The sequence below is a fragment of the Parambassis ranga genome, chromosome 2 (genome assembly GCF_900634625.1).
Source record: "Parambassis ranga chromosome 2, fParRan2.1, whole genome shotgun sequence".
NCBI classification, from domain to species: Eukaryota; Metazoa; Chordata; class Actinopteri; family Ambassidae; genus Parambassis; species Parambassis ranga.
This window is the reverse complement of record NC_041023.1, coordinates 40,317,972-40,344,000: the sequence shown is the minus strand read 5'-3', so window position 1 is coordinate 40,344,000 and position 26,029 is coordinate 40,317,972. Positions and strand designations below refer to the sequence as shown.

Here is a 26,029-nt window from a genome sequence, read left to right as displayed (position 1 = left end):
CCACACACAAGAAGGGTCTATGGGACCAACATTAGGCTGCAAGGCCAAAGATTCACAGGTCTCCAAATGCATATTTTTTATGTTCATACAGTGGGTACAGAAAAGACCCTTAAATTTTTATATATTATATATATTTATATTTCAGCCATTTTGCTAAAATCATTTAAGTTAATTTTTTCCTCATTAATATACACACAGCACCACATGTTGACAGAAAAACACAGAATTGTTGGCATTTTTGCAGATTTATTAAAAAAGAAAAAGTGAAATATCACATGGTCCTAAGTATTCAGAGCCTTTGCTGTGACACTCATATATTGAACTCCTGCTGTCCATTTCTTCTGATCATCCTTCAGATGGTTCTACACCTTCATTTGAGTCCAGCTGTGTTTAACAATGCATATTAGAGCAAATGAGAATCATGAGGTCAAAGGAACTGCCTGGAGAGCTCAGAGACAGAATTGTGGTGCTGCTGTACACAGTCCTTTGGGACCCAGTAGCGCAGCCATTCTTTAAAAGAGCTGAAAATGCCGGCAATTCATGATGGAGGAATGACCTAACACAGCCAGGTTACCTTTGGCCTGCATGCACACAGCACATGAGACTGAGCAGTAGTCATTTATTGATGATTGCACGCCGGTGTGTAACCCCGCCCACTTCCAGAAACTAGGTCACTGGGTCAATTAAGAACACATACAATGACATACAGTAGCTCAACACCCAGACTGAGATCAAGCCGTCCTCACCTCTGCAACTGTAACAGTGAAGGGGATCTCATCTGGTGAAGCAGTGATTTTGGAAGTGGAGGTGGTGTTGTAGGCCTCGAAGCACATAGCACATGAAGCACATGCTCCATGGCAAAAGTGGGCCGGTTTGGGCATGAAACTCGCAGGCTGAAAAAGTTGCCCACCGCGGGAAGAAAGTTGCCCTTCTTCTGCTGAGTTCTTCTTAAATGTTTTCACTTGAGAAATGCTTCACTGACATACAAAAAAATGTTGAATGTTCTCATAAATGTGCATGTTTGTTACTCTTTTTTCTCTGAAACTTACAGAGGCTCCTCGTCTCTCCTTAATGTGGGGGCAGCTGGATGTGGAGATAGTTTGGAGTGAGCAGGCCGGAGGGTTGGCGCTCCTCTCGCCAGCTTAAGATTTTTTTTTTATTTTTTTTTTTTTATTTTAGATACTGTATTAATCACAGAGGGAAATTCGTTACGGCTGCTGCACAAGCAGTGTCATACAATGACTAGCAAGGCGCGCCACAGGCTAGGGTGAAGTGTCTTGCCCAAGAACACACAACAGTGACTAGCAGTGATTGTCCTGCTGTCCATCCTCAAACACAACCCAGACAAGACCTGCTCTGGCAACTTTCTTCAACCTCCAGGCTCCACTCAGAGACTTGGGGAAAACGGTTTACCTGCAGTGGCTCCCATTAGTCCCTGAGAATGCGCAGCAAACACAGCTTCACCCTGAGTGTTGCAGGTGAGGAAAAGTCCCAGTGTGCTGTAGTACTGTGATTCACCACACAGTGGCAGCAGAGGTGCGCGGCTGTGCTGTTGTCTCTGCTCAGAGCCCAGCAGCTGGATGCATTATCTCACCATTGGCTTTGTTTTGGTGTCACTGCTGGTTGTCCTGTGTGTGATGTTGTTCTACCTTCACTCAGGTGAGACAGGGTTCCTACACATTTTCAAATTTAAAATTCCAGACGTTTTCCATACTCAAATTCTCAGATTTTGGAGACACATGCTCATATTGTGGCATATCACCAACATTCATATCATATTTAGCTGGGGCCTAAAACTTGTATTAGTGCCCTGTCTTTTGTCATCCCTATATACATTACTCAAAATACATGATCCCTCCCTGACAGACGCACATCCTCACTCAGAAAACACTTTAAGACACACAAAACCACAGATGTGAAGATGTGAATCACATATGTTGTGGAAGTGAAAACAGCGATTATAGCATTCTTGTATTTACTATTGTGTTATATGAAGGCCCTGTATGACCCTGTATGTTGATCTAACGTACGACGTAGCAGTCCAACCAGATCACTCAGAGCGTAAAGTATGAAGTAGCAGATTAGTAGAGTATATTTATTGAATGCAACTTTGCAAAATAAACAGGAATATTTTTCTGAACTGTATGGAACTTGGTGGTGAATGGGACTCTACTTTACCCTAATTTTACATGCCAGCAGGGCAATGTCACTTTCTCCGCTCTACTGAAGGCGATCCAGTTGATTTGTTGGAATGTTGTAATTGACTGAACTGGCAAACTAGTTAACCTAGCTGGGTATCCAGGTAGGCCTACTTATCTGTCAGAACAGTCATTACTTGCATGGGCATCAGTAGCATTAAAATCTAATTATTATAAATGATATAGTGCCATAATATTATGAGGGGTCTGGGAGTCTTCCCCCGGGAAATTTTTCATTTATTAAATGCCATTTCCTGCATTGTAGTGGATTTTAACAGGTTGTTAAACAACTATTTTACCTACAGAAGTAAACGCTCTATTTAACAGCACCGGGAGCAGTGTTTGTAAACCCCTGTCTCTACGGTCCCTGGGTTTACACTTCTCTGGTCTCTGTATCGTGTATTCACCCCAATGAACCTCTCCCTTTGCATGCATTCAGCACATTTCTTTTTAAATTGAATGTATTCCATTGGTCTATGAAACGTTGAGCTGTAGCAACAAAGGTCTGGAAACACCAATATTTTTCCATACCCTAATTTCTCTTTTCCATACTTTTCCAGACCGGGAAAACACTAAAATCAAATTCCATACTTTTCCATACTGCATAAGAACCCTGGCACCTCATACAAACTAAATAATAAATCAAAATGTTCCTTGCTGAGAGATGAAACAGTTAATACTGGATGTAAATGGAACATCCCCAAAAACATCCCACAAAACTGAGTTTCTATCACACAGTACTCTACATTTAAATACTCTTTAAACAGCATATGTCAAGTTTTCAATTCATTTGAAGAGTTTTTGCTCTTCGACATCACCAAGTGAAAATATGTGTTTAATGTTTAACGTTTTGAAATGGTCTGTTTTAACGCAAACCACAATTTGTACCTACACCTAACCAAGTAGTGTTAATGTTATTAGCATTGTGCAATAGGACAGGAGCCTGACCCGCCTAAAGAGGGAGCATAGTTGATTAAACAAAGTAATGTTTTTGTGTGTTCATACAAAAGAGCAACGAAACATTGACTGTAAGGTGTGTGAGTCTGTTTCATTTGTTAACTGAACATCATTTGAAACTATGATCCTTTTTAAAGAAAAACAAATAAATCTTGCCAACTGTCACCATTGTACAATGAAAAGGCTTCATGTTAGGATAAGGGGGGGGGGGGCAGGGAAACCTAATTAGGAGCCTATGGACAGGAGATGGAGCAGGGGAGGGATCTGCAAAGAGAAAAAAAAAATTACTTAAATCACCCCAAACACACCTGGCAGATACACTCTCAGTGAATAATTCAACCCCAGGGGAACACTGTGACCACGACACTGGATGCCACCACCGGCCTCCAGCAGCTGCAAAGGGGAAAGGAGGGGTTAAATTAGCAGGGTCACAACAAAGGACAATATAGGTAACCAACCAAACTATCCAAAATTAGAATTGTCTGGCCAAACAAGTCTGGAGGCAGAATGAGATCAGATCCCACAGCCAGGCAGCAAAAGGATGAGCGCGCACTCAGGGGGAGAACTCAGAGACAGGCACTAATTTAGTCTGGTTATGTTATATTGTAAATTATATTTTCCTTTGTTCCAAAGCATGGATAATCATTTCAATTAAATGGCAGCGTGACCCTGCACTGCAGGACAAAGCAGGGGAATAGAAGATAGATGGATGGGAAATAATAAAGCACATCAAGAGGGAAAATGATCAATATTCTATTCTAATATTTTCACCACAGATATAAGTGCCCTTCTGATGTATACACACACACACACACACATTAATTTCTTTGTGTGTGCATGAATATGTATGAATGCATGAATATATATATATATATATATATATATATATATATATATATATATATATATATATATATATATATATATATATATATATATATATATATATCATTATTCAGTATTCACACTATTCATATAACAGCAAAGGCTGAATATTTTAATATGTTTTTAAGGCTTTTGATTGCTATTAAACCAGATTTTTTTACAGACAGATAAAGTAATAAATATGAATATTTTAAGCAGCAGCCCTACTTTACATCGACATGAATTCAAAATGAACTGATATCAGACCCCAAGGTCTTTTTCTAAATTCTACAGTGTCAGACGAACTCAGACTGTCCACTTCCACAATCTGATGCAGAATTGTGTAGTCACAGCAGACATCTTTTCTCAAAGTTCAATACTTTAAAAGCAAACTTTAACCATGGACTGCCCTATCCACTGTCATCTTTCAGTAACTTCTGCCCTGCACTGTTATAAAGTGCACATACACTGTGTTTTCTTAGTGTGTAACATTGTGACATCAGAATGCATCAGAGGAGTGAGCCCACAGAATCTGAATATGACAATAGAATAGAATAGAATGCCTTTTATTGTCACTATACACAAGTACAATGAGATTAAAGTTGTCATCCAGTTTCAATGCAACAAAGCAGTATATAAAAAGAGATGTATGAAAGATATTAAAAAAACAATACAAACATGTACAGTCATGAGAATATAAATATGGTCTATATACAGTATTCAAGTAAGCTTTCATTTTTTACTTTTTCATGTAAACCCAGATTAATCCATATTAGTTGCCATCCTGTATGTGTATATTGAAGATACATAAGCTTTGTTAATATATATTGATGCTTGATGAAGACAGGACAGTTCTTGTCTGTTTTAAAGCTCTTGGTCTGAGCTCTAACTTGCTGTGGGGGAGGTATGACAATAAAGCAGTGCTTATGACTGTTGTGTGCAATAACAAAGCTGTGAACAGAGAGAACATGGGCCACAATCACAGGGTTGAACTATTGATGATGAAATTAATCTTAGTTAAAAGCAATTAATATTAATCAATCCAAAATGCGATTTTTCAGGGTTTGTATTGAGTGAATGGAAATCTTTGTGGAGCAGGCACTATCTCTCTGTCACTCCTCAGCCTCTCTACAGTATGTTGGCCTCACGGGAGCCTGGCTGCAGAATAAGCAGAGTCAAAATGAGTTTAACAGCTTTTCTGAACCAGCGGTAGAACAATGCATAGATCACAGGGTTCAAACATGAGTTAAAGTAATACAGAAAGACCATAAAAGATGCAAATGAAGTATTGATCACGCTGCCTACAGCAAAAATGTAACAGTAAAATGGGAAGAAACACATTAGATACACAACCACAAGAACACCCAGAGTCCTGGCTGCTTTTAGCTCAGACTTCTTTGTTGTGGCTGAAACCTGCAGACTGACAGCTGTAACATGAGAGCGCATGGCACGAGCCTGAGACACAGCCACCAGAAAGACTCTCAGATACAGAAATATGATGAAGGTCACTGGAAAAATGAAGGATAAAAATAGGTCAACAGTTCCTGCAACATGATCACTGACTAACACACACTCTCCATGGCAGGATTTAGTCCTGCCTGGTTGAATCAGGACATCCTTATTGCAGAAACAGCTGTAGAGAGCAGCACAGAGCCAACACACAAAGACACACAGTTTGACTCTTGTCACAGTAACTCTGGTGGGGTAATGCAAAGGGTCACAGATAGCCACATAGCGCTCAGCTGATATGAGAACAATGTTTCCTATAGAAGCACAGACAATGTTGCCGGTCAGATAAAAGTATAGAGAGCACATGATATCACCAAGAACCCAGCAGGAGGTTTTTCTAAAGATTTCTCCTGGCATTAGCAGGAGACCCACGAGACAGTCTGAGACAGCCAGAGAGAGGAGGAGGATGTTAGTGGGAGTGTGGAGCCGCCTGCAGGGAGAATGAGAAGCATCAGTTACCCATTAATCATGTCTATATGAATAAATACATTATCACACTGGTGCAGCTACAGCAGTAGAAACATTACAGTTATGATTCAAATACATCAAAGAGTATTGCTGATCACTTAAAGACATAAATTTCAGCTAAGAAGGTCATCTCTGCCTGAAGTGGGAGACTGAGATGATGACGAGCAGATTGAGAGATACAGTCATCAGAGACACCAGCGACAGCACGCTGTTCAGCAGCACAGCTTCAGTCCAGGGAAGTGTCGGCTTCCTGCAGGAGGCGTTGAGGAGTTGTGGGAAGCAGAGCCCCACTCCAGCCTGAGCCCCCATCATCAGGACTCAGAACTCTTTGTAGCATAGCTTTTTTATCTCTTTCTGTAATCCCTCCTCTCCAATAGTCTCTTTACAACCAACATAGCAACCTCTGGGGCTCAGACTTGAAGCCAATGCAGACATGATTGCAGTTCACCCAGCAGCCACTAGGGGCTTGATGATAAGTTGGTAGGCTATGTTATTGTTCACCTATACTGAGTTTTAGCATAGCAGAAAGTTCCATTCACTTTTAGAGGCCTATACGGTTACAGAATTCTAATCAATGCAGGCTGTGGTGTTGAATGGTGGACTTTGTGGAACCATTCACTGCACCCTTCACAAGGACACAGCCCTTGAGTCTGGCTGAGTCCAGATGCCGATGGCTGGACCTCATGTGACTGGCCTTGCTAGTGAACACTATGTCCACAATGAAGGACTGCAGGACATCAGGACTGTACAGATATCAGGTCTTCATGAGAGCCTTCCCTACTTCCCAATTCAGGGACAGCATCTATTGAACGCCTAAATAGGTCTGTCCTTCATAGGCCTTTAATGTCTATTAAGGACTTCCTGTCCTGTTGTAGTTCAGTTTGTGGAGTTCACTATAATCTATCGTCACATGAATGCTGTGATTCCAGGGGGGCAGGGGGGCATGGCAGCTACCTTAGCTGGCCATACCACCACCACACGGCTCAGACAATGTGCAGTTATATGTAGCCTGGCTTATCAGACCTCACACAGGTTGGACGACCTCACAAAAGTTGCCATTGTCTGTTTCATTTCCATGCCACAGCAAACTGTTGATGACTCACAGATTATCTGCCAGCACTCTTTTCTTCTACCACATGGTTGCAGCTAATGTGTCCAGCAGTGAAGACTGTGTTCTTGAATCAATGGCCAGCTATACCTGGCAGTATTTGATTGTGGTACTGTAGGGCCTCTAGTGGTGGGCAGCAGTCACCATCTAAAGGTCTTATTGTGTGTATGGGACTTGAGGTTTTACCTTGCTGAGTGATGGGAGGCCTTTGTACATTTACAAGGAGAGAAATCAAAGCACCCAAATCCGTCTTCATAGAGGAGTCAGAGGAAGGGAGGACGAAGAGTGTGAGAATGTAATAACAAGCACAGATGTTACAAACACATAAAATAACAATCAATGTTAATAACAAATTAACTTAGCTGTTTTAGTGGTGAGAACTTAACTTAAAGGGGATTAATGAAGTAATTCCTAATCTTAGTCTTAATGACTGAGTTGCTCATATTATAAAGGCCAAAGATCACTGTGCACAGGATTAAGATAGATACATGTCCATACGACACACATGCACACAATGATGTTTTTTTCCTAAGACTTGCATATTGTGTACAAGGATACCGGTAATCTCTTCGCACACATCAATGTGTGCAGACAGGTAACTCAATCATGCACATCAATATAATATAAAAAAGTTAACATGGAGGTCTGTGGGTATTGAGTTCTGAGAAAACAACTTTCTCAGGTTTCACCAACTATTGCATCACATGTTGGTGTGGTGGCTGCATCATGTATTGTTTTTCTAACACCTTTGATTGCAGTGACCCCTCAGAGGTTGAGATGTCATCATCCGAACTTCATCAATGCAGGTGTGAACACGCTTTCTGTCTGGAGGGGGTTCAGAGTGCTGCCATTAGGAGCAGCTAACAGGCTCCAAAACACAGAAAAGCTCCTGGGACTCAGGGAGCGGTGTGTGTGTGTGTGGTGGTAGTGGATTAGAGGGTGGGTATGTCTGTTGGGTCTGTTAAAAAACAAAAACAAATTAACTAATTAAGTCATCTTTCCAAACACTGACCAGTGAGGTTGTTTCAACTGAATGAAGATGTGCTCATTAAAACTTCACAAACAGGTCCACATAGAATTCACTTGGTCTCTGTCACATGTTGCAATACTTGCCAAACTTACAGCTACTTGTTACTGGTTTTCTGTCTGTAAGAAAAAAGCAAGAAAAGTTGATGGAAACAGTCCAGGAAGTTGCAAAGATGCTGCTGTTTGTATGTATCAGCCCTTTACCCCCACATGCTTCAATGCTACATGGATTCGTGACCACAAATGAAGGAAGTTCTTGACATGTTTCATGAGTGAGAAAGGCCTTATTGACAGCTCACATTCACACATCCACACAAATAAAATGTCATTTTTATTTTTGCACAGACACACATGCTGCATCTTGTGGTTTAGGAGGCACCCATTGTAGGAGCCAAAGAATAATTTATAGAAAATTAATGTTTGAGTATGAATTTAGGTTGGACCGAGTGGATAAAGGCAGGAGCCATCTCTTGGAGGGTGTGGTCAGCAGGAGGACAGTCTCTTTGACCTCACTTCCTCTTCCTGCCAGAAAGATATTTTTGTTCAACCTGATCTCACAGAAATACGTGACATACACACAGATTGTTAACACTGAATTACGTGGCACTGACACGAAAAGTAGTGAAATTACATGCAGGCACCACAGAAAACTGTCTCCATAGAAAGTCAATGCGGGGTATTTTCGTAGGGACACCACAGGTTTTAATACGTGTGGACACCACGGACATGAGCTCCGTCCAGAGCAACTGCTAACCGACGTTAGCTTTCACCGTCTTTCAATCCAGTCGTTCTCAAAAATAACCACATGCTCACTTCAACAAGTGTCTCCACGTTACTTCTACATGCCCCATTTCCTGTCATTTCATAAGGAAATGCTGTCGCACACAATCATATCAAGCACTGTTGCATTAGAAAACAACTTTTATCGATCAAATAAACGTGTATGTCGACATAGATGGTCGTGTTGGGCCAGTTCGTTTGTGTTAAATAATAATAGTGATCGTTTCCTAAAAAGGTTTATTAAGGGCCAAATCGCTTAGAGAAATGTGTGAATTGTCAGAGCAACGTAATTCAGTGTTAACAATCCGTGTTTATGTCACATATTTCTGTGAGATCAGGTTGTTTTTGTTGTTGTTGTACAATTCTTAGTTAATCTTCTTAAAAAAGTTTGGATAAGTTATGTGAGCGTCAAGACTAACTGCGCTGCCACCAAAGTGTTTATAATCTAGGACAAAATAAGAAAAGAATCAACCACTACAAAAGTCAAAGAGACTTCTTTTGGAAGATTAAGGAATCCTGGATGTTCAGCAGCGACCAGGAAAAACCCCAGCCACAGGAGTGGGCCTGTTCAGCAAGCCAGGCCGTGGACACATGGCTGGCCTGATTGTTTGGAAGGCTGCTATGTGAAAAACATTCTCACATGATATAATTATATAAATACATCAGCAAAATACTGCAAAAAAGATCCGCAAGAACAAAGAACAGAGGGCCAAAAGGAACAATCTCAGCAGAGGCTGCAGGAGGACTTCTCTGGCCTACAGAAGGAGGACCTCCTCCTTCCTCCTCCTCTCCACCGACCCACTGCTGCACTACCAGCACCACTCTCAGTGCTTCTTGTTTCCATTTACTGTACAACCTGATTCAATTCAATGTTATTTATATAAAAAACTATGTATAGTATTTCTATGTGTTTAGCTGACATGTTGTTCAGGTTCCATTGGACACATATACCAGATGGAAGCTGCAGCAGGATTGACTGATGACTGATCACAGGTGTGAACAATCAGCCAACAATGAGTGGAGCAGGAGGAGCTGCCCATGCTCCAGAGACACAAACAGCAGCAGCACTCTGTGACCCATGTCCACTCTGTGTGTCCTCCAAACAGTCTTCTTCATGTGCCGTCTCTGCTCATGTCTTTATCAGGACAGCAGTCAGGTCCAGCCCTCCGGGGATTTCTGCTCTCACTTTATTAACTCTGATTTCCTGATAGCAGCACTCACACAGCTCAATGCTGAAGAATCAAATCCTTTTATAAATATGCACTGCAGCTAATACAGCCAGAAAACATTCACCCCTTCACTCAAATATGCACACACACACAAAGAAGGAGAGAGGAAGAAAGGAGAAGAAAAAGTACCCAAACCATGACACTCAGTGCATGTTAGACCTACAAATGTTCTCTTGCTGCCTCATATATCCACCCACTGACAGTTACCATGGTAACCAGATCATCAGTGTTATTCAGCTCACCCGTCAGTGATCAGAATGTTATGATTGATTAGTTCATGTTATGCATCTATTATCATATATGGGCAGCAGTGGCTCAGTGGTATAGCAGGGTTGTCCAATGGGTGTGTGGCAATCTTTGCTGGGGTGCCTTAAGCAATTTCCCCATTGTGGGACCAATACAGGTTTCTTAATATACTGTTACAACATTATAAAGATTATTCATAGACATTTATTGTATATATGTACATACACATTATATAATGGACTGTAAATACAGTATGTCAACTCTTCAGTATGTATGTTCCAGCTCATGAGCTCAGCTCTGGTCCTCTGGTTCAAAGCCTTGGTCCTCCACTCACTGTGATCCTTTGTTGTACCAGGTGTAGTTTTGGTGGCTACACATGTGTTCAGAAACTATTGTACTGTTGTAACAGCTGAGCTTTACTCCAATCCACTGTCACCACAAACACTTTCCCCTCACTTTTCTTTTTCTTCTGTGGTGTTTCTGCCTCCTTCTGGCTTTAGTCAGACTGTTTCTCTTACAGCCTGTTCATTCCTACATTCCTATGAGCCACAGCCCTCATCTGTGACGCACAGAGCCAAAGGTGACAGGAACAGGAAGTTACAGTTACCAAAATAAAAGTCTGTGTGAGGTACTTTTTAAAATATCTGATATAGCCTACATTAGTCAAAATCAAACTTCCACAAAATTCTTTCAACAATTTTTTTCTCTTCTAGATTTCTTTACAATACTGTTTAGCACTTCCCACGTTTTTGTGTATTTTGTCTGTGTTCTACTAATTTATGATGATATTGTTATTTGTTATTTCTAAGAATGCTTTTTCAATCAGATTTTTGACAGATTATTGCCGATTAATACGTCCTAATACACCAGAGGCTATACAAATGATGTCAGTTTGAGGAAGTGACAAACTGCAGAAATGCAGGGGCTTTTCAGCCTGAATATGTCCCAGCATGTTTTGCCTCCTGACAGAGAGCTAAAATAGTTTTAAAGAGATTACCGGTAGTTTAACAAGAGGAAGCCAATTCATTACACTGGTCAAATAAAAAATGAAATGAATGTGTTTTTTATTTTTTTGTAGACATGTACACAATTCAACATGACAGATGTCAATGACAGGGAATATGTTGTTATGCTTCAAGTAAACTTGGTTCAAAATCCGTGCATACAGCCATCAACTCACATCATACATCCACCTCATCTTACATTGCAGACACGGCTTTTCACACTCCTCACAAAACTGTGAGCAAAAGGAAGTGTTGATGTTCTGCTCTGTCCTCTAGTGCCTGTCTCTGAGATTGCTTGTAAAGCGTTCTTTCTCTCATCAGCTGTGCTCAGAGTGAGCTTTGCTCCTCTGTCCAGTTAGGTCTCTGCATCCTTTCAATCTTTTTTTTTTTTCTTTCTTTTTAAAAAAAAATGTATATTAAATCATTGACTCAAACAAAACTTCTCAAAGGAACTTTTCCACACAGATGCACATTCTCTTCTGGCGAACATGGCTTCTTAAGCTGGATCCATACTTCACGAGAACAGAGAACTCCTTCCCCCTTGCATACGTTATGCCCACAAAATAACGTCATTTTTTATCTCGGACCACCCGTTGTGCAGCGATCTCGTGCACAGGGTCCGGGCAGAACTTTTTGTCTCAAGGCTCTGCGTCAACCATGCTGTGATTGGTCGGAATTTATTGTGGGCATGATGAATTTTAGAGAAGCGCAAGGGATTCAGGTGCAGAACACACAGACAGAAGGAGGAAGTACAACTACGATGGACAGTTTGAGCAGCTGGCAAACAGCTGCTGGAAGGAGAAACAGAGGAGTGCGTCTGTCCAAAAGTTGGCAATAAAAATTAATCCCAGTATTGATCACAGTGTTACAGTGGCTCGCGCACATTAAACACCGGGAGACGGGATGTATTATTGCAGACAGTCATCCTCATGTTCACAGAGTTAAACTCACACAGACCAGAGGTCTACGACAGTCAGCTACACTGATCTTCTATCTATTGTCATGCTATGCGCCCTCTTCCCTGAACATTATCAGCTCGTTAGGCCAGGTAACCACGAAAATTGTGCTCACAATTTACAACACAATTGCACTGTCAACCTTTTGTGTGTGACGTGCACTGCGTAGGAGGGCCATATGAGGAGTTCTGCACACACACCTCACAGAGTATGGTACCTTACTCTTACCACCCGTGGAGCGAGTTCTCTGTTCTCGTGGAGTATGGAACAGCCTTTATCTATGTGGTTCTTCATGTGACAAATAGCATCAAATTTTAAATACTACTGAAACACTTCCCTCATGTTGGGATAGACAAAGGCTTCTCACCTGTGTGGGTTCTCATGTGGGCAGTTAACTTAGAATTTTGAGTGTAACATTTCCCGCATGTTTGGCAAGAAAATGGCTTCTCGCCTGTGTGGGTTCTCATGTGGACAGTTAAATCACCAGATTGAATAAAACATTTCCCACACGTTTTGCAAGAATATGGCTTCTTACCTGTGTGGGTTCTTATGTGGCGAGTTAGATGACCAGTAATCCTAAAACATTTGCCACATGTTTTGCATGAAAATGGCTTCTCGCCTGTGTGGGTTCTCATGTGGTCAGTTAACTCACCATTTCGAGTAAAACATTTCCCACATGTTTGGCAAGAAAATGGCTTTTCACCGGTGTGGGTTCTCATGTGGACATTTAAATCACCAGATTGCATAAAACATTTCCCACATGTTTTGCAAGGAAATGGCCTTTCACCTGTGTGGGTTCTCATGTGGACATTTAAACCACTAACATTACTAAAACATTTCCCACATGTTTTGCAAGGAAATGGCCTCTCACCGGTGTGGGTTCTCATGTGGACAGTTAATTGACCAGCATTCCTAAAACATTTCCCACATGTTTTGCAAGAAAATGGATGTGCCTTACCTTTCCTCTTACATGAAAATGGTTTTACAAAAGGCTTACATTTTAGATTCTTTTTTCCTGGAGGACATAGAATCACGTCACAGCTTATTTCTGATTTGATACGATTACTCTCGGAAGCAGAAGTCACCATAGAGTGCTGAGTCTCTGCATTCAGTACATGCTGCTCTCCCTCATGATTGCTGCAGTGAACCTGCTGTTCCTCTTTAACCTGTGGGGGTTCTGGTTTCTCCCAGTTCAGACTGCAGTTCTTCTCCTGGCAACAGAGCTGTTGATCAGCTAAAATCAGCTCTTCCTCATAATTGTATTGGTGAGAGAGATCTGGAGGATTAAAGCAAACAAGAAAACAGAATGTGATGACCAGAAATACATTACAGTTCAAACAAGTAACATGACATTAGCACAAATAAAATGTTTCCCTGTGTGCATTCACTATGAATGCACACAGGGAAACATTGAACAGGGCTCTAGCGTTGTCCTGTCCTCTTCACACACCTTGCATGAATTGACAGGCAGATAACTCCATCCCCAATAACTACAAAGACCAGGAAATACCGCGTTGGTCGTCTTTAATGTAGCAACTGGCAGTAGAGTAAAACTAACAAGAAAAGAAAACATGCATACATTAATCATAAATAAATATACATATATAAAAACAAATAATCAACCCAAAGACTCAGTTAACATACCAACGATGCTTTGAAAAGTCCATAAACCAGAATGATTTAAGATACAGAAATACATGTGGGCTCTTGGCAGATCCAACATGGAAGGCAGCCTTGTCTCCTACTGATGATGTCATCAAATAGAGACCTCAAGAGCTGCCACACATATATACCAGTAGGGGGAGCCAAACAGACTAACAGTCAAGCAAAATTAACAATTTACAACTATATGCTTGTAAAACAATACAAGCGTCCAACCTAAATTCTCAATGGTGCAACCAAAAAATATCTGAGGTCGCACCGGTACGACAAGCTGTTAGAGGGAAATACATTCTATGCAAATTTTAAAAGTCTCCCTGTTGTCCAACAACAGACACACATCAGGTTCATATTGTGGTGTAAACCTCTGTGTGTGTACTGCAGTCAGACTGAGAGCACAGGAAACCCAGAAGAACATGAACGTTCTGCGCAGAGCTGATGCTGTGTGCTAAAGTTTGTTCCGTACTCCACGAGAACAGAGAAATCTCTTTTTGTTCCCGAGGTGACAAGAACAAAAACAAAATTTGTTTCGGCCCAGACTTGTTGAAACGTGTGCAGAACTCTCCACTGCACCATGCAGTGCACACACACAGACAGACAAACAGACAGAGAGGTTTTAAAGACATTTCACTGCTGAACAGCACAAACCGCAGTTTAGGTGAACATGTAGCAGAGGAGGATTTGTTGCTACTATGCAGGTTTTGCTAATTTGCTGTTGACCTGAATGACGGATGATAACTAGCCAGTAGGGCTGTAATCTCCCAGTCGACTGGTCGATTTATTGGTCGATACGTTCTGGCTCGACCAAAATTCTGATTGGTCGACTTTTTGTAGCGTTAATTTCATCAAGAGGAATGTACCAAGTGCTAATGGGGGTGTTTTCAGTGCAGCTGATTCACAGGTAACAGTCTATCTTTGAACACCCCCCTTGTTTTCACTACTTTGGTTTAGCCCGACCCACTAGAGACAGATAGACACCAGGCCCGGTGGTTTGCTGAATATTTCTTTAGTTTTGACCGTGTTATTTAAGTCAGTCCTCCTCTATCATCTTTTATTTGCCAGCAGAATGGTTATTTTGTATCAAAGCTTAAATAATGAGCAAAAATAATATTACATCTTTACAAATAACTTAAAATACTTATGTGGGTGTTAAAGTGTGTTGTTTGATGTCGAGTTTTTGCTGAAAGGTCTGTCTGTTTTATAAAAATATATGGACAGCAATTAAAAAACAATCTGCGGGGTTAATTGTGATGCGGTGCACTTAACTTTTGTGCTGGTGCACCTAAGAAAAAATGTTAGGCGCACCAGAGCAACCAAAGCTAAAAGTTAGCCTAGAGCCCTGTTGTTTCACAGATTTCTACCGATATTTCGGCCTATACCGATATTTTGTGGCCTCAAAGTGACATCAAAGTTTAATTGCCCCGTCAGTATTTCTCTGATATTTAGTTTGAATTTTTGTTTTTGAGGGGTGGCAGCCTCCGTTCTGCTCGGCGCGTTGCTTCTGTCTCTGCATGCTCGCGCATTTCTCCACTGCAGAGGAGTTCCGCCCCCCCGACACACACACAGGCGTGCGCACACACATGCCAGCGTACTGCACCAGCGGAATGAGAGCGCGCATTGAAAACTGTGTCAAGCGACGTGCTGTCTGTTGGACAGTTCTCAGCAGCCTAGCCATGCTGGTATGTTGACGGTGTTTGTTTTCAGGTGCTGCGTGATCTCTGTGCGCATGTAGCAGTGCTCCGTCATAATATAGTCCCAGAATGGATCAAAGTAGGAGATTGCCACGTGTTAATCAGCATTTCCATTTGTTTCCATTTGTTTCTTTCTTTCTTTTTAATCAGGATGCTAGTTGAATAGAACCTGTGTTCTCAGTAGCTGCCCTCACTGTGAACAAGCTGCGCACAGGCCTGACTCCTGACATGTGTCTGTGTGAGGAGCCAGTGAACAACTTATTTTCATGTTAAAGCAGCTGAACATGTTTTATTTAATTTCTATTCACAATTGATTTTGTTATACTAGCCTACATAAATGTCATTGTCTGTACTGTAAAGGTACAGCAAATCACTCATTAAGGAATATGACATGCAGTTTATTTAGTAAACAATGTTTAGATTTTAGTCTTAGTGAAACTGAGGTTAAATCAGGCCCAGGAAAATCACCTCTTATCAATTAATCGTTAATCGATCCATAAGGTCATTCAACTAATGATTATTGAATTAATCAATAATTTGCATCCCTATTCTGACCTGTTATTAATAAAGATTGAGACGATTGGACCAGTTGTACTTTTTTGGAATATTTGAAACCCTTTTTTCTAATGCGGCCCAGCCTCACCCAGACTCTACCCCCAGCGGCCCCCTGGGTAAGTTGAGTTTGAGACCCCTGACCTAGCCTAATATAAATGTAGCACAGAGCTCAGATTAGAACATTAGAAACCTACAGGAGTCACAGGATTCACTGCTTGTTTGTAGGTTCACATACCTGTTCTGTGTAACTTCTCAGGTGTCAGGATAATGTTCAGCAGTGGGTCCTGATGGTTGATCTCTTCTTTGTATTGGATGACAGTCGGCTCCAAGTGGTCCAGACTGGAACCTTTGTCCTGGTTACAGAGCTGCTGGTCAGACAGGATCTCTTCCTCCTTACAGTCATGTTGTTGAGGGAGAACTGGAGGGACAAATGGACACAAAGACTAATGTGATGATGGAAACATCTAAAACCTGGAACAACCAAATGAGTTAATGCATCATTAAAATACTAAAAAACAGAAAATGTCATAAACATTCAGGTTCTGACAAAGAGAAAAGTTAAATTCTGACTGATATGGAAAGGATTTTCATTATTCATTAGTTTTACCTTGAGGAGCGTTGTGAGAGAGAACCATGTCATGGTTTGGTTCTGGTCCATCATAAGTAGCAGTTACTATAGAGGGATCAGTCTCCTCTTTCAGTACATGCTGCTCTCCTTCATGATTGATGCAGACTTCCTGCTGTTCCTCTTTAACCTGTGGAAGTTCTGGTTCCTCCTGGTTCAGAATGGAGTTCTTCTGGTTACAGAGCTGCTGGTCAGCGAGAACATCCTCCACTTGTAAATTGTGTTGTTGAGGGAGATCTGCAGGGCAAAGGGACAGAAGAAAACAGAGAGTTTGTGATCTCCATGACAGTAGCTCATATGTCAAAAACTGAACCTCAATGATTCATCCAGGTCATTTCCTTTGAAAAGCTTGAAGCAGCACAACTGGACTTGTTAGAGTTCCTTGAAGATGTTTAGCTGCTCCTACAAGCTGCTTCAAGCCTTTGAACAGTTCAGCACCTTCTTATACTAAAACTAATACTACACTTAAACATAATAATATTAGGGCCTTTATTTAGGTATTTATTCAGAAGTTGTGACTGACTGTGGCTGTTTTTAATCAAACTCCACATCTACAGTCCACAGCAGCTCTCATTAACCCTTCAGAGTTCTGAAGTAAAAAATGGACACACCTTTACTGTCACATCATGTTAGTTTCTTTCCAAGACATAAAAGTTACTGCCGTTGTTAAACAGTCAAAACATGTGTTTTAATCATGTAATTTCCTACATTTGTACAATACATGTTCAGAGACATGTTCATTTAGAGAAACTGCACTCCCAAGTGTTCAGTGTCACTCTCTGCGCAGGACATGTGCAGAGCGACATGATAGTGTCTGTGAATATTATAACATGACAAAAACAATGGTCTAAATATCAACTAGAATTACAATAGATTGAACAGGTCTGAAGGACAGTATTATTTGACCTGTATGGTTCCATCCATGAAGGCTTATTAACTCTGACTGACAGCAGTCAAGTAGTTTTAAGTAGTTATAGTACATGGTTAAATGACAAACACCCATTTAAAAAGTATTATTAAAAAGTAAAACGTATTATTAAACTGCTATATGATATCTGCATACAGCTAAAACCAGAGGTGGGTGGAGTAGCCAAATTTTTTATTCAAGTAAAAGTAAAAAAGTACTGGGTGAAAAAACTACTCAAGTACTGAGTAAATGTTGGAGTAATATCATATTTATACTTTGTATTGATTTATGGTAATCAGACAAAAGTAAAATAAATAAAATGTGCAAATTCTTGTATTTTCCAGCAGAATGGTTATTTTGTATCAAACCTTAAATAATGAGAAAAAATAATATTACATCTTTACAAATAACTTAAATAAATGTATTTCACAAGTTTTAACTCTGTATAAAGAAAAATATCAACAAAATTTTAAAGTGTAAAAACATGAAGAGATTGTTATATATTTTATACTTATGTGGGTGTTAAAGTGTGTTGTTTGATGTCGAGTTTTTGCCGAAAGGTCTGTCTGTTTTGGAAGGCAGAGCAGGCACCACATAAGAAAGCGGTTTTTTGCGCTTTGCGCAAGCTGAACATGCTGCCGATGTGAGGCCAGGGGTCAAGTTTGATTGGCGGAACATGGTCAGGTGGTCACAGCCCCCCAGAGGGAAGTATTCTTCCGCTGCTTCACTTGGCTGAGGCAGAATGACGCATGTAACGAGCAGCGAGTGCACATTTGGCCAATGTAGTGGAGTAAGAGTAGCGTTATTTGCTCACAAATTTACTAAGTAAAAGGCAAAAGTATCAGACATTTAAATGACTCATGAGTAAATTTTTCCCAAAAAGTTACTCAAGCAAATGTAAACAATGTAAAACTGTAACAGACAGAATGAAGAGGTTTTGGTCAGCTTTAGAAAGAGAGGAGAAAGTGGGGCAGAGAGGAAGAGAGGTGAGGAAGATGAGAGAAGAGAATACTGTAACTACATTAGAAACGTGTTGAAGAAAACAAAATGATCTGTACAAAAATATATGGACAGCAATTAAAAAACAATCTGCGGGGTTACTTGTGATGCGGTGCACTTAACTTTTGTGCTGGTGCACCTAAGAAAAAAACCAAAGCTAAAAGTTAGCCTAGAGCCCTGTTGTTTCACAGATTTAGTCACTGAGCCTAATATAAATGTAGCTCAGAGCTCAGATTAGAACATTAGAACCCTACAGGAGTCACAGGATTCACTGCTTGCTTGTAGGTTCACATACCTGTTTTGTATAACTTCTCAGGTGTCAGGATAATGTTCAGCAGTGGGTCCTGATGGTTGATCTCTTCTTTGTATTTAATGACAGTTGGGTCCAAGTGGTCCAGACTGGAACTTTTGTCCTGGTTACAGAGCTGCTGGTCAGACAGGATCTCTTCTTCCTTAGAGTCATGTTGTTGAGGGAGAACTGGAGGGACAAATGGACACAAAGACTAATGTGATGATGGAAACATCTAAAACCTGGAACAACCAAATGAGTTAATGCATCATTAAAATACTAACAAACAGAAAATGTCATAAACATTCAGGTTATTATTCATTCATTATTCATTAGTTTTACCTTGAGGAGCGTTGTGAGAGAGAACCATGTCATGGTTTGGTTCTGGTCCATCATAAGTAGCAGTTACTATAGAGGGATCAGTCTCCTCTTTCAGTACATGCTGCTCTCCTTCATGACTGATGCAGACTTCCTGCTGTTCCTCTTTAACCTGTGGAGGTTCTGGTTCCTCCTGGTTCAGAATGGAGTTCTTCTGGTTACAGAGCTGCTGGTCAGCGAGAACATCCTCCACTTGACAATTGTGTTGTTGAGGGAGATCTGCAGGGCAAAGGGTCAGAAGAAAACAGAGAGTTTATGTGATCTCCATGACAGTAGCTCATTTGTCAAAAACTGAACCTCAATGATTCATCAGGTCATTTCCTTTGAAAAGCTTGAAGCAGCACAACTGGACTTGTTAGAGTTCCTTGAAGATGTTTAGCTGCTCCTGCAAGCTGCAAGTTCAGCACTTTCTTATACTAAAACTAATGATACACTTAAACCTAATAATATTAGGGCCTTTATTTAGATATTTATTCAGAAGTTGTGACTGACTGTGGCTGTTTTTAATCAAACTCTACAGCTACAGTCCACAGCAGCTCTTGTTAACCCTTCAGAGTGCTGAAGTGAAAAATGGACACACCTTTACTGTCACAACATGTTGGTACAACAATGTTGGTAGCCACAATAAAATATGTAGTCCAGGGGTCTCAAACTAGCACTTTTTAAACATGTAGGTTAAACCACAAATCAACAGTGTACTACACAAGCCATGACGATAATGACAGCAATATATAATAATGTACGTGCATTCTAAGCAGGGATTGTCTGTATTGGATTGTTTAGTGCTGCAGTATTTTGATCAGGCAGATGCGCGGTCACCAAAAACCTCTGTTGACACCGCTTTACTTTTTCGTTGTGAACAAAAACTCATATTGTTGTTGTTCAGGTCACGTTTGAACGGATGAACCGCAATAAATGAAAACGTTCATCAACTTGGGCTACATCGATAATGCTCAGCTCAACAACTGATGACGTACATAGTGGTAACGTGCGACGGTCTTCACCCAGCTTGACTTAAAGTCATGAAGTCAGTGTCCTGTTAGAAACAGTATATGCTGAATGTGCACTCTTTTAAAACAGAGATGTTGTTGTTACGTGACATTGTCATGCTTACATACCTGTTCTGTGTAACTTTAGCTCAGGCTTCAGGAGAATATCCAGCAGTTTGCGCTGACGGTCCATCTCTTCCTCGTACTGGACGATAGTTTGTTCAAACACTCCCAATATTTCAGCAGCAGCAGCAGTTAGCCGCTCGCTGATAAAACCTCTCAGAAACTCAACAGCAGCCATTTAGATGTAATAAAACACTCACAGCGGTTAAATAATCTGTTCAACTTCTGCTGTCGCTGTGCTCGTCTTTGGTTTCCTCTTCCTCCTTCTTCCTCCTCTTTTTCTTCTTCAGTTTAATGGCGGTTGACAGCCAACTTGCAAGGGGCATTACCGCCACCTGCCGGACTGGAATCTGAACAGTCGTCCTGCGTTTGCCTGTCCTGTTTTTTCTTTCAATAGAAAAACCTGTTATATATATGAAAGTTAAATTATATTCTATTTCCCTCTGGGGATCAACAAGTAGCAGAACAAACAACAAGACAATGCAGAGTGTGCTACTAGAGAAGCATTAAAAACTAGAAACAACAATAACAAATAATCTAGAATTAAAAATAGCATTAAAGATAATGAAATATTAATAAGAATAACCATAAGATGTTCAGCTGAGATATGTACAGTGGTGTATTAACATCCTACATCATGAATATCATGAAAAAAACAACAGCTCCAATAGGAGTATTACACTGGACTGCCAGGACCAGAGTGGTGGCCCTGTGCTCCCTTTTCTGAGTGTTTGAGCTCTCTGTTACCCTGTTCCTCAACGTGAAGAATGTTGACAGTGCAGAAGGACATAATACAAAGAGGGAGGAAGGTGAATGTTGAATACAGTATAAAACAGCATAACATGACTTTTACTTGGATAAACACTATCACATTTAGTAACATTATTCTCAGGATCACACACTGCTTTAAGAGAACTAAATCAAATGTCGAAACTAAAGTGAACATTCTCCTCAGCAGCTGAACATCTTCCTGTGTTCTTTCTATAAACATCATAGTGACATCATATCTGTAAACCACTGGATCCTTCTGGATACATGTTCAGTGAAAGGTAAAGTCTACATATCCTGGGAGGAGTCCAGAGCTGCAGCTGCAGGTTATGTCAGTATCTAGCTCTTCTCACTAACATGGTCTGCAGTAAAAAGGGATGCTGATTGTTGAAATGTCCATGTAACATGTAATGGAGCTCTGTCAGGGCTCTTAATCTACTGTCCACACTCCAGTCACATGACGTCTCTGCGAAACCTGCAGAAAGTAATGACTCAGGACTATGCTAGTGTGTCCCCAAATTGGCTATCCTGGTTGTGGGAAGGAGGATTGGTGCAGAAGTTAGTCGTGTTTGGTATAATCTGTATAATTTTTCTTGTACTGTTCTGTCTTCTTGTGACCTGTTGCATTCCTTGTTTGAAAACCTTGATTGGTAAAATGATCAGTCAGAGTCTTGTTCAGTATACCATGCTCCAGCAAGAAGAACTCTCAAACACCTATGCACATTTTTAGCCGAATGAAGGAATATTCGAAAGTACTGAGAAGTAGCTGAATATTTTCTGATGTTTTCTGTGCAAAAATGATACACAGGGGAGAATGTTGGGGCTATGTAGGTAAATTGTATCATATTTTGCTCTGTGTTAGAAAACTAGTCTGTATATTCTGATCTTTGCACATTCCACTCTTTATCACTCATATGCCAGCCAAGGCCACAGAAGGGAGTGAGGCACATGCACTCCCATGATGAAAGGGCTCCTCATTAAAAATATCAAATGCAACTTTTTAATAACGCCTGCCCATGTAACCATGATGCGCCTTGCAATTTGGCTGCCGCCATTAAACTGAAGAAGAAGAAGAGAAGGAAGGCGGGGGAAGAGGAAACCAAAGACGAGCACAGCGACAGCAGAAGTTGAACAGATTGTTTAACCGTTGTAAGTGTTTTATTACATCCGAATTGCTACTCTTCAGTTTCTGAGAGTTTTTATCAGCGAGCGGCTAACTGCTGCTGCTGCTGAAATATTGGGAGTGTTTGAACAAACTATCGTCCAGTACGAGGAAGAGATGGACCGTCAGCGCAAACTGCTGGATATCCTCTTGAAGCCTGAGCTAAAGTTACACAGAACAGGTATGTAAGCATGACAATGTCACGTAACAACAACGTCTCTGTTTTAAAAGAGTGCACATTCAGCATATAGTGTTTCTAACAGGAGAACACTGACTTCATGACTTTAAGTCAAGCTGGGTGAAGACCGTCGCACGTTACCACTATGTACGTCATCAGTTGTTGAGCTGAGCATTATCGATGTAGCCCAAGTTGATGAACGTTTTCATTTATTGGGGTTCATCCGTTCAAACGTGACTTGAACAACAACAATATGAGTTTTTGTCCACAACAAAAAAGTAAAGCGGTGTCAACAGAGGTTTTTGGTGACCGCGCATCTGCCTGATCAAAAATACCGCAGCACTAAACAATCCAATACAGACAATACCTGCTTAGAATGCACGTACATTATTATATGTTGTTGACATCATCATGGTTTGTGTGGTACACTGTTGAGTTGTGGTTTAACCTACAGGTTTAAAAAGTGAACAGTGCAGCACTGATATGATCAAATAGAATAGAATAGACTAGACTAGAGTAGACTAGACTTTATTAATCCCTTTGGGAAGGTCCCTCAGGGAAATTTGGGTACCAGCAGCAATACAATACCGACAGTCAGAGCAAGAGTTAAATAGAATAAAATAGAATATAGTACAGTAAAAAATAAAAGATAAGAGGAATTATGTACAAACATTGCACAGCAGGATAAATGGTACAGATGGATTATTGCACATATAAATTATTGCACCTCCCTCCTTCTCCCCCTCCTGTCAAAAGTAGAGTTGTAAAGTTTGATGGATCGGGGGACAAAGGAGTCTGAGTCTGTTGGTCCTGCTCTTGGGGAGAAGCAGCCTGTGACTGTTCAGGCTCCTCTGAGCGCTGATGACAGTGTGCAGAGGATGACTGGCATCGTCCACAATAGCCAGAAGTTTTCTTAGTGTTTGTGTGTGCAAAACTCATACGGCCCTCTCACTGCACCGCGCAGCGCGCACACAGACACACAGACAAACAGGTATTAAAGACGTTTCGCTGCAGAAAGGTGATGTTCAGGTGAACATGCAGCGGAGGAGCAGGATTTGTTGCTACTATGCGGGTTTGCTAATTTGCTGTTGACCTGAATAAGTGACGATAACGAGCCGGTAATGTTCAGGGAGGGGGCGTGACGTGCTCGTAGCGTTATAACAGACTGAACAACAGGTCTGACGGACAGTATCATCTGACCTGCGTAGTTCATCCATGAAGGCTGAGTCACTCTGACAGCAGTCAGATGGTTTTAAGGAGTTATAGTACATGGTTACACGACGAACGCCCATTTAAAAAGTATTGTTATTATCCTGCTTTAGTGGAGCATTGTCTGCCAGTATGATATCTGCATACATAAAACTGTAACAGACAGAATGAAAAGTCTGTCAGCTGGAGCTCAGCTTTAAGGCTGTTCCATACTCCGCGAGACAGAGAACAGAGAACTCGCTCCACGGGTGGTAAGAGATAAAAAAAGTTATTTTCGGCACGGAGGTACCATACTCCGCGAGACGTGTGTGTGCAGAACTCCTCATACGGCCCTCCTACGCAGCGCACGTCACACTAGGGTGACAATGCAGTTGTATTGTAAATTGTGAGCACAGTCGTGGTTACCTGGCCTAACGAGCTGATAATGTTCAGAAGAGAAGAAGAGGGCGCATAGCATGACAATAGAAGATCAGTGTAGCTGACTGTAGCAGACCTCTGGTCTGTGTGAGTTTAATTCTGTGAACGTGTGGATGACGTCTGCAATAATACATCCCGTCTCCCGGTGTTTAATTTGCGCGAGCCACTGTAACGCCGTGATCAATACTGGGATTAATTTTAACGCCACCTTTTGGACAGACACTCTCCTCTGTGCGCCGTGTTTCACCTTCCAGGAGCTGTTTGCCAGCTGCTCATCTAAACTGTCCATCGTCGTTGTACTTCCTCCTTCTGTCTGTGTGTTCTGCACCTGAAGAAGCTCTTGAGCTTCACCACATTCATCACGCCCACAATAAATTCCGACCAATCACAGCATGGTTGACGCACAGCCTTGAGAGAAAAAGTTCTGCCCAGGCCATGTGTCCGAGAGCGCTTCACAATGGGCGGTCCAAGAGAAAAATGACGTCATTTTGTGGGCGTAACGTCGGCAGGGGGAAGGGAGTTCTCTGTTCTCGTGGAGTATGGATACAGCTTAAGGTGTAAACACTAACATCTCCCTCAGTTTGTCCAGTAGCAGCAGGGGCTGGATGGTGTTGAAGGCCCTTTGTCCAGATGAGCTTGAACACGGTGTAGGAGGTAGAGAATGGCATCCTCCCCACCCACACCTGCCTGATAGGCAAACTGTAGGGGGTCCTGAGCCTGATGCACTTGGGGCTTGAGGAGGTCGAGGATGAGCCGCTCCATTGTCTTCATCAGCTGTGATGTGAGTGCCACCGGTCTTTAGTCGTTCAGCTCCTGAGGGAAGTTTCTCTTTGGAACTGGAACAACACAGGATGTTTTCCACAGGGTAGGCACTCTCCCCAGCTGCAGACTGAGGTTGAAGACATGCTGGAGTGGTTCCCCCAGTTCAGCAGCGCAGGTCCTCAGCAGACGAGAGGGCACCATGTCGGGGCCCACCGCTTTCCTTGGGTGGATTGGTTAGGTGAATTCCACGCAGTGCCGTGGTGCACACCTCCACAGACCACAGCCAGTATTGACAGCTTAACATCCACAGAAGATTTGTGGCTCCTGTCTGCCAATGACAGACACAGACAGCAGTATAATCCTGATGTTTACTTCCTGGTTTGTTAAAAAAAAGACAGATATGCTGATTTTTGCTGGCGTGCAGCATGAGCAGCACTAAAGCTGCTTTGCTGAGAAGGTGCTGTACACAGAAGCTGTGTGAGAAGGGGAGGGGGGTGCAGGGGACAGTTCACCCCGGGTCTCTGTTAGGATGACCGTGTAGCGGCTTAACTTCCACCAATGTCTCAAGCCTTCTACTTGGAAAGTCAAGCCGCTTCATTACAGTCTCCCAAATGGAACGGACAAGGGGGGAACGGGGATGTCTCTCCCTCTACTGATAGTGTGCGAGTGTGCGTCATGGGTTGAGTTGCCTTGTCTGAAGCTATGTGTCTGTTCTGTTTAATCGTCACTTTCCTTATCCTGTTTGCTGTCATTCAACACTTCACAGATGTGACTACATATTTTATTGTGGCTACCAACATTGTTCTGTGTTGGTGTCACAGAAATGTTAATTTTCAAGTTGTTCAGACACTGTCAGAATAAGGAAAACATGCATTGTACAAATGTAGGAAATTACATGATTAAAACATGTTTTGACTGTTTAACAACGGCAGTAACTTTTATGATTTAACATGATGTGACAGTAAAGGTGTGT

General features: G+C 41.5%; 2 protein-coding genes and 1 long non-coding RNA gene across 3 annotated transcripts; 1 reads left to right on the top strand and 2 right to left on the bottom strand.

Moving 5' to 3' along the window:
• Positions 1 to 5,147: 5,147 nt before the first annotated feature.
• Positions 5,148 to 6,305, bottom strand: LOC114444756 (trace amine-associated receptor 13c-like). The gene is made up of 2 exons (XM_028419556.1): positions 6,133 to 6,305; positions 5,148 to 5,958 (listed from the first exon to the last, which is right to left on the bottom strand). The coding sequence occupies exons 1-2, from the start codon at positions 6,303 to 6,305 to the stop codon at positions 5,148 to 5,150; spliced, it is 984 nt and encodes a 327-aa protein (XP_028275357.1).
• Positions 6,306 to 9,795: 3,490 nt separating this feature from the next.
• Positions 9,796 to 14,826, top strand: LOC114432502 (uncharacterized). Its single transcript, XR_003670282.1, has 3 exons — positions 9,796 to 9,807; positions 10,396 to 10,398; positions 14,751 to 14,826. It is a non-coding gene; the product is annotated as an uncharacterized LOC114432502 (long non-coding RNA).
• On the bottom strand, positions 12,523 to 13,879 carry LOC114432500 (gastrula zinc finger protein XlCGF17.1-like). The gene is made up of 2 exons (XM_028400550.1): positions 13,796 to 13,879; positions 12,523 to 13,621 (listed from the first exon to the last, which is right to left on the bottom strand). Exons 1-2 carry the CDS (start codon positions 13,824 to 13,826, stop codon positions 12,684 to 12,686), a joined length of 969 nt encoding a protein of 322 aa, XP_028256351.1. The 5' UTR covers positions 13,827 to 13,879; the 3' UTR covers positions 12,523 to 12,683.
• Positions 14,827 to 26,029: the final 11,203 nt, after the last annotated feature.